The 12878-nt window shown below is 35.7% G+C and overlaps 1 protein-coding gene across 1 annotated transcript; it reads right to left on the reverse strand.

Annotated features, from left to right (window-relative positions):
• Positions 1–6624: 6624 nt before the first annotated feature.
• Positions 6625–12476, reverse strand: LOC148845111 (wall-associated receptor kinase 2-like). The gene is made up of 3 exons (XM_088955994.1): positions 11597–12476; positions 11341–11505; positions 6625–8013 (listed from the first exon to the last, which is right to left on the reverse strand). Exons 1-3 carry the CDS (start codon positions 12474–12476, stop codon positions 6842–6844), a joined length of 2217 nt encoding a protein of 738 aa, XP_088812120.1. The 3' UTR covers positions 6625–6841.
• Between the last annotated feature and the right edge of the window lie 402 nt (positions 12477–12878).

The following is a 12878-nucleotide window of genomic DNA, read 5'->3' on the forward strand; positions in this document are numbered from 1 at the left end:
GAATCTTGAGTTTTTGCCAAGAAAAGGTAAATTATTTAAAAGTTTTCCTATGTTTTCTAATAAATGCATAAATCTCCATTGTACTTAGGCTATATTTGGGAGTGCTTATGTTAAAAATAAGTGTTTATTGAATAAGTGATTAAAAACAAGTGTTTATTCGAATAAGCACTTATTTGCATTTGGCACCCAGCTTTTTTAAGTGATTATTTTTTATTTCATATCAGGTGTTTGGTGTTTTTTTTTTTTTTTTTTCTCCAATAAGCACTTTTGTCCTTCATTTCATAAATGACAAATTCAACACGCCTTTGCATCTCCCTGAATGTCTTCCCCAATTTTTTAATCAATTTGTGTTTTTCCTCCAAAGAATACTCTAACAATGAAAGTTTGGTTCATCAACAGATCGAACCATGGATCTCATTAGTCATCGACAAGTGTTGAAGGAACTGAGGCATTTCCGACTCTTGTACAAAGCTTTTCTAAGAGGTGATTGGGAAGCTGCTCATTCTGACTCTCAACGATTTTGCATTTAACATTGGTTATAGTTATGTCTGAACAAGGCATAGATTGTGTCGATGGGCCAAACCCTCGGCTTTTAGATTCGAAGGGCATTAATGGTATTAGAAAATTTTATTGTGGATAATTTTGGTAGGAAAAATGATACAAGTGCTTATTGTTAAAAAAATTCTAAATTTGAACTTACAAAATAAATCCTTATTTTTTAAATAAATACTTATTTTGGACTTATTTAACAAACACCAATAAATGCTTAATGGTATTGGTGTGGTTCTAGCCCAAATAAATACTTATTTCGAATAAGGGCTTATTTTTAAGCACTTCCAAACATGGACTTAGACCTCTCCACAAAATTCTCTTAAAATTTTAAGATAAATTATACAAGCAAACACCTCCCATTATGAGTAACGGAGAAAATGAAATTCCCATTAGCCCCATTATGTTTTCTCACAGAAAATAGTTTCATGCCTTTGGTCCTTGTTCTCCATTATTATTTTTGATGCATTGTTTTTGAACCACCATTAATTGAGATGGTTGGACCATTTGACCCAAAAAAACCATTCATACAACCAGTTTTGTTTCACCCCTAAACCATTGAATTGGTCAGTGACTCATTGACCTACGCGGTTGCTATCAATTCATTCAATCTGAACAATGGTTTTTGATTATTTTTATTTCTTTAAATTGCAACAAATCTGTTCATTTTGACAATATGGTCGAACCATTGACCAAAAACTAATGGCCAAAACTGTTCATTGCCAATATCATAGTTGAATCACGAAGTAAGAAAATTTTCTCCAACTCCAAGGTGATTTTGGACTTCCAGTTTTCCTATAACCAAGGTGATCTACTCTCTTCTCTACTAATATCACACTTGTCTCTTGTCTGGTCATAAGAGTCCTACTTCATTCAACAACAGACGAAGCATTAATCCTTTCATTACATATTAATTTCTTAACAAAAAACCTGTTCTTTTATGCATAAACATTTAAAAGAAAAAAAAATCTCTATTTTCTTTTTACGCACCAAAGGTACCTCTTTTGCTGTGAAAATCAGTTGCTATTTATACCACAAAGAAAACCGGTTGTCACATTTCTTTCAAAAATTCAATTGTACCTGATTATAAAAGATCTATGAGGAAATTACCTGTACAAAGAAGAGAAAAACCAAAGGCCTGAACTTCTATGTTAGTCTTACCAGGCACCATTAGCAGGCCCAACCTCCTAAGCTTCAAAATCAGTAGTCTTTTTCATTCCAATAACAGTAGTAGTTGCAAAAGTTCGTGTTGAGCCGGCCCTTGATCTCGTTTGGCCTCCCCAGAATGCACCCTTTAGGTATTATGGGCATTGAATAAGTAGGATCTGTTTGCTTTGCAGTTTGAATTAGAATAGGAATCAAAATCCTTCAGAATAAGAATTGGAATGATCTATTCCCATAGCCTATTTGGTTCAGACAAGAATCAAAATAAGAATTAGAATTAGTTAAATTGACATTTTATTTTCAAGGGAGGGGGAGGAAATGAGCTTGAATCTGCTATCCATGAGGCACGACAACTGTGCAGCGGGAATACTATAGGGCTTGAATGATATCCTCCATTAGAGGCTTGAATGGACTCATTTTGGGCTTTGCATGATTGTAGAGGCTTGATGATATCCTCCATTAGTTACCATTTTGGACAACTGGCTACCTAACCTAACCACGTGTTAATTGCCACTTGTGTGAATGCAAATTAGTTATAAGTCAGTTACCATTCTGACACAAAAATGTATTTTATAAATACTCTCATTTCATTCAATACAGCTTGCGATGAGGTTTATACATTTGCAATGAGTTATTGTGCTCTGTTTCCTCTCTTGATTTTACAGGATATCCTATACACCCATCCCTCTTTTTTTTTACATTAAATCAGAGAAAGTGCCATATCAGCATCTTTTCAACCTAAAACTGGCATGTGCGAATAATATTAACATTGTTTTAAACATCTTCCAATCCCAATTTTGATATATTAAAATATGCTTTAAACTTTAAGTTTTGCTCTAACAAACTAACAAACCCTATTAGAAGAATAGGGGATAAGGGTTCAGAAAACTAAACGCCTGAGATGAACCTCACATCTTTCACTCTATTTTGTTAAATATCAACGAAACACCACCTGGATCAAGATCAAGGTATTGAATTGATCTTCTCTGCCCATTTCAATAAATTATAAATAGATAAACAATAAAAATTTGAAAATGTAGGGCATCTATCACCACTTGTAGTTTTCTAGGCTCAATAACCAATGATTTTCATGATAAAGAGGATTTAAAACTCAATCAAGCTATATATAGCTTATTGTAGTTTCAATAAATTGGATTTCATAGCATTCAATATTGATGTCCACTATGTTTACCTCAAAGTCAATACTACTTTGATCCTTGAGAAAAACAAAGTTTGTAAATTATTAATTATTCAATGCTTGATTTTTGTCTTACATGTCAACAAGAATGTAACTTGTCCAATAGGTGTGTTTTTTGTCCAGTACCTAAACCTCTAAAATATAAGTTGAACATGATATTTAAGAGAGTGGCTTCCACCTGTTTGTCTTTTGTCCAATATTTGTTGTGATTTTCACCATTTTTTTAATTAGTGGCCAAAATTTCATTAAGCCTTGACTCAAGGCATCGAAAACGTAAGATGTGTATCAAAAAGATAATTTTAAAAAATGTTTCAGGATACATTTTGGATGCGTATGGATATATAAGAAAAATCAAGATACGCATGGATACATTAGTAAACTTATATAAGTCTTAAGAAAAATACATTAATAACAATAAATATAAATTTTATATGACCTTAAATAAGTTATCTAAACACTTATAAAGAAAACAAGTTACTTAAACATACAAACCCAAACCTCAATAGTTTATATAAAATGTGAGATATAGGGACAAATTGGTAATTGTTGAAGATAATAGGAGTAAAATGTGTATTAATTTTCAGAAAATCAATATAATTTATATTAATGCTTATTAGTATATCAATTTTAACATTAATTAATGAACATCCATTAAGAAGAAAAATATTTGCTTAAGAATAATAATACATACAATTGTAATCAACAATTGAATATAGTGTAGTGATTTATTTATGTTTATTACAATCAAATTACTAGGGTTCAATTCCCTTTACCTTTCTTATTTGTAGTTTTAAATATATTGGTTTAATGACAAATCAACTTTGCATTTATTGCTTTAATGGCGGGTCAAATTAAAATTTGAATTTGAATATTGTCATAAATGTAGTAATTAATTATTAATTAAGAGAGAAAATGAATTATTAAGAGAGGTAATAATTATAGGGGATTAGGAGTTATTTAGGGCAAGTTTTATTAAATATAGGAGTTATAGAGAGACAAAGAATTATTAAATAGGTTTATTTATGAGAGAGAGGGAGAGAGAATCTAATATTCTAATGTGTATCGGCCAATACAATCAAAATATCGGTCTGTATTGGTCGATACAAACCTGAAACGACTCGATACGGGTCCATATCAATATGATACAAACGAAAAGAAACAAAACTATTGGATTTATAGCGTTCCATGTATCAGGATGTTATTGGAATGATACGGGCCAATATGTTGTAATCTTTTAAACCTTGGGGGGATCAGTTCAGCAATTTCAAGAGGGAAGTGATAATTAGTAATGTTCCTCTGCCAACTTCTCGAATAAGGATGGGTGAATTCTCCGAACTTGCGGCCTTAATGGCATCCGGACTCCACCCCTCAGTCCAAGGATCATCAAGAATGTACACCTTACAGCCTGAGACAATCACCCAGTGAAGTCCATGAATCATGAGAGTTCGACAATAAAACAGAGAAGACCAGATACTCAACTCTAGAATTAGTCCTCCAAAAGGATGATTCAGAAGCAAGATATTTTACCTTGAGAAATTGAGCCCATAGGCTGTTTGAGTCAAAGAGAAGAATCTCCAAGTGAGCTTCATAATAAGGCCCCACTCACTTTTCGGTAAGTTATTTATTCGGGTAAATGTAATTATTTGGGTAAATTTTTCCTAGGAAACACCGACCTGAATAAGTGCATTTATTCATGTTCTTTTATTTTTCAAATAAAAAAGGTAATGATCATTTTAGTCATAAAAAATTATTATTAAAAGGGGCATTTTTATCCCATTCAAGTTTTAGCAACTTTCCTCCTACGTTGAAAAGTTATTAGGAGATGGGTATCACTTAACCCAGGAAAATAAACTTTCTCTGGTCCCCACATTAATCTGAAAAATGAACATGTGATTCTTGGTCAATGAAAACCAAAATCCCATTAACCAACTTTCCCCCTCTCAAAATCCAAGAAAAGAACACCCCCTAAGAGAAACATTGCTTTATCCTAAAAATCTTTAAATCACCATGTTGTACTATTATACATCAAATTTAGGACCCTTTGAATATATCCGAAGTATGCATATACTCTAGAAGATCAAGCGGTCTTGGGTCAGGCTAGGAATCACACGGTATACCCTTGAGCAAGCCCAATTTGATCTAGTCGAAGCCCAACTTCTATGCCAGCCAAAGGCCCAAAGTTACTGCCTCCACCGACCACAGACCACCGGTGCATAAGTTCGGTTTGATCAGGGCGATACTCAGTTTTAGCTTCCCAAGATGTCAAAACTAGAAAATCACAAATTATGATGCATAAAGAAGTATGAAAGTTATAATTCCTTAATAGCAATGGCATGCATCAATTACAGTCCATCTAGAAAATTTCATGATACAGAAAATAAAAATGACCATACGTCTTCCCTTGATTTCATGGATTTCCATCAACTCCCCATTCTTCTCTACCACATCCTTGTTGAAATAGAATAACATAAATCGCCACCGACCCAATAAATAAAAACGAAAAATTATAAATTAAATTAGACATGCTTTGGACCTTCACATAATCATCGCTCACTATTTAATGGAACTAGGTTCCTCAAATACTCAACAATGTTTTGGTTTTGATAACTTGACGATTCATGAAGCAAACATTGTGTCTCTTCAAGATTACTTTCATTCAATGGATGTGTATTGAGTCTCTTCAATCTATCTAGCTCATTGCCACATGCCACCTCCTTCATCGTAGGTCTTTTATCCCCCTTCAGTCTTAAACATCCTTTTGCAAGCTTTGTAAATTCTTGCAGTTGATTTGTATTAGCCTCTTTCACCACTCGGTCTTCCAAAATCTTGTACACATTCTCCTCTTTCATGGAAGTAGTGAAATAGGTAGCTAGATTTCTTTCTTGTTCAGGTCTGTCAAATGAAAGTACTCTTCTCCGTTATTTGACTCGTCCGAAAATATTCTGGATCTTAGTAGCCCAAGGTCCCTTGCACTAATATACTAAATTGAGTTCAGTCTAATGGCACCAACCTTGATGCCCCTAAGTCTAACACTACTGCTGTATAATTATGATCTAATAGATAGCGAATTCACATCTGCACTCAGACAGAGGGTGTCCCATAAACGCCCCATACTATATCCCAACCGTGTATTAAGAACATCTTCCATATATATACTTTGTCATTGGGAGATGTTCTCAATGCATGCTAAAATGTGCATGTGGATCATTTATAGGGTGCAGATGTGAACTCGTATATTAGCAGTTTTAATAGTAAGTGAAATCACTTTAAATCAGCTTGCATCTCTACCAAATATGATTTTTTTTTGTTTCTCGAAATAACAAACACTTGTAAATCGAAATATGGGCCCCTTTGAATAAGCTATTTGTTGGCTACTGTTTCTCAGACAAATATATCCGAAGTTTGCATATACTGTAGCAGATCAAGTGGTCTTGGGCCAGGCTTGGAATCACATCGGTATACGTATCCTTGAGCAGCCCAATTTGAGCTAGACGAAGCCCAACTTCTATTTCAGCCCAAGGCCCAAAGTTGCTGCCTCCACCGACCACAGACCACCGGTGCATAAGTTCAGGTTGGGCTGCCTCCCAAGATGTCAAAACTAGAAAATCACAAATTAAGCACAAAGAAGTATAAAAGTTATTATTCCCTAATGGCAAATTGGCATGCATCTATTAGAGTCCATCTAGACGATACAGAAAATAAAAATAACCACATCCATCTTCCTTTGATTTCATAGATTTCCATTAACCCTTTATTCTTGTCTACCACATCCTTGTTGAAATAGAGTAACGTAAGTCGCCACTGACCCAATAAATAAAAAGGAAAAAGAAAAAACAAAACCATCCATTTAACTTCTGCAAGTAACAGTTGCTGACCACATAGTGATGTAAAAGGTCATAGGATATATGCATAAATTGGACCTTCAAATAATCATCGCCCACTGTTTAATGGAACTAGGTTGCCCAAACTATCACACTCAACTGCGTTTTGATTATGGTAACTTGAAGATTCATGAAGCAAACACTGGGTCTCCTCAAGATTACTTTCATCCCATGGATGTTTGTTCAGTCTCTTCAATCTCTCTAGCTCCATTGCCACCTCCTTCATTGTAGGCCTTTTATCCCCTTTCAATCTTAAACATCTTTTTGCAAGCTTAGTGATTTCTTGGAGTTGATCCGTACTAGCCTCTTGCACCACTCGAGCTTCCAAAATCTCATAAGCATTCTCCTCTTTCATGGAAGTAGTGAAATAGGTAGCTAAATTTCTTTCTTGTTCAGGTCTGTCAAATGAAAGTACCTTTCTCCCAGTTAATAATTCCACAAGAACCACACCAAAACTGTAAACATCACTCTTCTCTGTTAGTTGACTCGTTTGAAAGTATTCTGGGTCCAAATAGCCCAAGGTCCCTTGCACTAAGGTCGTAAATTGAGTTCGATCTAGTGGCACCAACCTTGATGCCCCAAAGTCTGAAACCTTTGCTGTATAATTATTATCTAATAGTATATTAGCAGTCTTGACATCTCTGTGAATAATTGGTGGAGAGGCTGCAGAATGCAAATAAGAAAGTGCTGTTGCAGTTTCAGTAGCTATTCTTAAGCGATCATCCCATGAAATGGAAGCTCTGTGTCCCTCGTCATGGATATGATGGAATAAGGTTCCATTTGTAACAAATTCATATACCAACAGAGGAACTTCAGTCTCCAGGCAGCAACCCAAGAGCTTTACTACATTTCTATGATTAATCTGAGAGAGAATAATCACCTCATTGATAAATTGCTCAATCTGACTTGCATCAATTACTTTGGACTTCTTAATGGCAACTACTCTATTATTAGGTAGAATTCCTTTGTATACTGTGCCATATCCTCCACGACCGAGTATCATACTCTCATCAAAGTTATCAGTTGCTTTTTTAAGCTCTTCTGTAGTAAATATTTTAGCAGATTCAATAGGGTTATCATGTAAGGAAAGTTGCTGCTTTAGTAAAACGCCCCCATTTTGTTGAAAAAATTCCTCTTTCAGTTTAGCAAGCCTTCTCTTCTGAAGTATCCAAAATATCCAAGAGCTACCAATAACTATGAACAATGCCCCTAAGCCAACACCTGCATGGCCATGAAAATTTTGATAATTAATTTACATACTATTTCATTATTTTGGCATCATGAATGCTGGAAAATGTGAATTTCATATTGTTGCCATTATGTTGTTCACCAAGTAATTGAAGAGTTCGATCATCGACCAAAAGGGTATAAATTCTTTCCTTCTCTTTCCTTAGAGAGAGAGAAAAGGAAGGAAGGAAAAAAATTCTTTCCTTGCCTTTGAAAAAAAAAAAAAAACAATGGAAAACTCTCTTTTATATAGGTTATTAATTGGATCAATGAAATCCAGACCATCAATTTAGAAGGTACCTTCGTATTGTTGACCCTTGCGGCTACCTTATATCCCATCCCCAGTGGCCTGTCAAGATAAGCAATCTACGAGGTTATATGTTTCCGAAAGGGAGTAGGATAAGGATATCTGGCCTGATCCAGGGATTCTCATATGCAAGGCAACATAGGCTAAAGAAAAGCGACTCAAGACTCCAAATTAAGGCCTCGTTTGGTTCGTGGGAATAGGGGTCTGGAATCGGAACTGGAATAGCCCTTTCCAATTCCAACTGTTTGGTTGGGCGGAATCGAAACCCCATTTTCATTCCTGTTGGAATGGTATTTCCTTATTTGAGGGAATGGCCATTCCCTGCCTCTGATTTGGGAATGAAATCTCATTCCTACTGATTTTAATTCCCATTCTCATTCCTATTTGAACCAAATAGACTATGGGAATGGATCATTCCAGTTCTGATTCTAGAGAATTCTGATTCCAATTCCAACTACGAACCAAAGGGACTCTAAGTTCTTAACCGATGCTATATAGTCACCAAGTAGACTAGTAGTCTCACAACCCAAACCAGTTTAATAGGGCAGCTCACTCTCTGGCCCAAATAATTAAATTCTTGGACTCAGTATATGGAGTGGAGCAGGGCCCCAGCTTGTATTGAACAATATGTAAACTCCTTTTGTTAGTTTATAGCTTTACTTTATTTATCAAAAAAAAAAAAAAAAACAAACAAACAAACGTAAACGTTCTATTTTGATGTACATAGGGGCGGAGCCAGGGAGGCCCAGGGGAGCCATGGCCGCCTGTGGTCCAAAAATCCCCCATTAGTAATACAATTTTCATGTAAATTTTTCCCCTCCCCCCTCTCCAACCAAATGGTTGGCTCCCTTATAGGCCCATTTATATTTATTCCTTCCTACCTTCCTAATCCACTTTAGGTTTTGGCCCACTTATGAAAATTCCATGGTTCCACCCTTGGATGTACAGTAATTAGAAGGCCAAACCAACGGTTGAACTTGGCTTCTTAATCAGCCGGTCTCACACCTAAAACTGCAAAACCCCAGATTTTTTTTATAAACTTTCGGGATGGGCCTGGGCCTGTGCCAATCCTTTAGTTAGTAACTCTAGGATGGATCATTAGCTAGTTGTTGAATGTTAAGGGATCTTATCATCATCACCATTTGAGCTTTGTGACATATGGTATAAATCCTATCCAATTTTTCTATTTCGTAATGTTCAGTGCCATATCCATTATTTACTAGTTTCTCTTTAAATAGCCATATCCAATGTTAAATCGAGGATGCTTAAATAATTTCTCATTAGTTCCAGCAAGTCCTTTGTTCAAAGTATTAATATGCACAACACACAAATTCTGTATTGTACAATTCAAAGAGACAATAATCTATTATTTACTAGTTTTGTGGTCTCAGAATTTTATAATAAACATGCTAAGAAGGGTTCTAAAAGTTAAACACCCCCCACCCCCACCAAAAAAAAAAAATTATAGTTAGCATTTCTGTGAGTTTGAAAACCAATAACTATCAACCATTTGCTTTTCTACCACACTCATTTTTTTAGATATATTTCTTTTTGATTGTTCAATACTCTCATCCACTGAACATAGTTGGCCTTACAACAATTCTATAGAATTTTCCTTCTATCTAAAGTGGTATTTTCCTATCACATAAGACCCTAGTTGCACATCTCCATTTTTCCTTCTAGCTAAAGTGGTATTTGCCTATCACATAAGACCTTAGATGCACATGTCCATTTTGTCCATCCTACGCTAATTCTATGACTTACATCCTTTTGAATCTATCCTTTGTTATCAATTATTGAGCCAAGGTGACAAAAACAGTCACATTGAATTAAGTCTAAGTCTTGTATCATAAATGTAGCTTTCTCTATACTCTTGTTATTGAATTTACATTGCATATATTCAATTTCAATCCTATTTATTTTGAAACCTTTTGTCTCTAATGTAATTGTTTATGAACCTAAGTTTACATTTGATCCTTCCTTAATTTCACCAGTTAATACCATATTATCAACGAACATAAGGCATCCCGACACCTCTTAAACATCATTAGAGAATGACCCCATACTAAGTACGTGGCTAGTATTCTGATATGTTGTACTCATATATTATGATAAATTTTATTTGACACCTATTTTCTATGTTGTAATTTAGGTTAATATTTTGTTTGATATTTTTTGATAAATAAATTTGTTATTAATTTAAGAGATTAAATCAAGTTTTATTTTTAAATAATAACCCACTTTATGAATCTTATATTATTTGAAATGAGTTTTCTTTTGTTTTTCATTTTAGTGGAGATAACTACCAGTAACTCTTTCTGAGAATGCAAATAACTACATCTTGAAGCTCATGCTTCTTTTTGAATGAATAGACACGTGTCTGAGGAAGGAAGCTTTTGATTGTAAGTGATCATAATAATTTGTTTTAATCTGTAGAGCTCTAGAGATGAAACACTATGAAGCTATAGTGGTGGCATTCTATGATGGACTTCAAATTGCACGCCATATGCAATTTTTGAATATCATTCTTGAAGAAGATGCAACTTGCATATGACTTCCTTGATGCAACTTGCATAAGTTTGATTGCTCGTTAGTTCTGTGCCATGCCAAGCTAATTTCTTCATGCTATATATACATGGTCACCCTCTTCCTTCTTTTTCAAAATCTACAAATGTATCAGACTTACTAACCTAGAATGTTGAATGAAATTGCCTAGGGGCTCTCTTTTCAAAAGAAAATTTACCAACCATTTTATACCTTATCATACCATGTAATTTTGACCTATTTTTATCAATTTTTTTTCATCATTCCTGAAATTGAATTAATGCATATAGCCATATAGAAGAGCTGTTTAGTATTGTAGTTTTTCCATTTACGCATTTTAGTTATTTCTGAAGATTGAAGAAACGTCGAGAGAGATTTTAAAAGTGGTAATTTGATTGGTTTGAGCTACTGTAAATTTATCTTGTTTAATTCTGAAAAGAAAGAAATTGAGATACTGTAAATTTTATTACCTAAAGTCAGTTGCAGCACGGGAAACTGTGTCACTGAGCAACCAGTTCCGTCTTTCCTTCCGTCCCCCTTCTTTCCATGTGGGCATGAGCAAGTGTATCCCCCAGGCGTATTAGTGCAGATCCCCTCGCAGGGATTATTATTTGGGTCCTCGCATTCATTTATATCTGCAATCCATTAATATATACATCAAACTCAGAAGGGGTTTTACTCTATATACACTCATCCTGCTGAACAGAAGGGGTTTTAGTTATCTACCTTGGCATCCGTCTTCAAGATAAGGATTACCCTGGTAGCCTTTAGAACAGTTGCAAAGATAGCCAAGGCCGTTGGGGGAGTCAAAGCATTCACTGTTGTTGCCGCATGCATATTTAGAGTCAGTTGTAGAAGCATTTGGGCACCAATGATTCTCTATCGCCCAGTCGAGAACCATGGGGATCCGTCCTTTATATTTATCATAGAAATCATAGCCTGGAAGATCGGATACTGAGAAATTGTACCAGTTGGAGTCAACCAGGAATGCATAGCTGCAGTTACTGAAAGACCAGACATAGATGTGGTTGTAATAGCTGTAAAGCTGCAGGTCGAACCTCTTGAAACCCCTTGGGATGGAGGTCTGGCAGCAACCAATGCCTGAACATGACCCGTTAACCACGCTTCCTAAATCGTTACAGAGCATGGAACAGCCGCTTCTAAAGTTGCGGCCGGACGAGCCCATTATGTAGGCTTGAGTGTCGCATCCGATGGCTGTGAATCTGTTGTGGGTGGCGGAAAACGTATAAGGCCATTTCTTTAAATCCACCCAATAACTGAAACTGCTGGAGTTTTTACCCAAACTGTTGTGGCAGTCAAAACTCATGTAGTTGTTGATACGCAAATGCCCTAAGGATGATATTTCTAAGACTTCCAAGCTTCCTAAGAATAGTTTGGGAGGGTTGAAAGTGTAGTTGCAGGTCAGACTGTAGTGCTCGTCTCTGTAACAGTTTGGCTGATCCAAACCAAAGGGGTATAGAACAGTAATGTTGCCACACGTCTCGTTGCAACCGGGCTTCGCCATCGACGACACCTTTGATGGTGCCGCCATAGTTGGCCATATCATCAGAAGGAACGACTGAAGCAATGCGACTAATAAACTCATTTTTACTAGCCTCAAACTCAATTGGCTTTGCTTGGATCGGACTACTTTGATAGGAAATATTTGTAGTCTAGCTAACAGCTAGCCTTCCTCTTTTATAATCTTGAGAGGGATCGGTGTCAAGTCCTTTCAACCACCACATTGGCGCGCGCCTCTGGGCAGTACTGGCATTTTCAATTATCTGTATTGATTATTGAACTATTCGTATAACCTTACTTTGTTCTTAACTCATGCAAATTGCAGAAAAATTAAAGCGCAAAGCACATGGAACTCATTTGGATCAAATTAGACCATCCAATAGATATGTGCATGGGTCAATAAGTTCAAACCAATCCAACTGAAAGCTGAAGAGAAAGACAAACGGGTTAGATAGAATGAAGGTCCATATAACGTACCTTAACACAG

Source organism: Nelumbo lutea, chromosome 7 (genome assembly GCF_056320005.1).
Source record: "Nelumbo lutea isolate HS-2025 chromosome 7, American lotus-T2T, whole genome shotgun sequence".
NCBI classification, from domain to species: Eukaryota; Viridiplantae; Streptophyta; class Magnoliopsida; order Proteales; family Nelumbonaceae; genus Nelumbo; species Nelumbo lutea.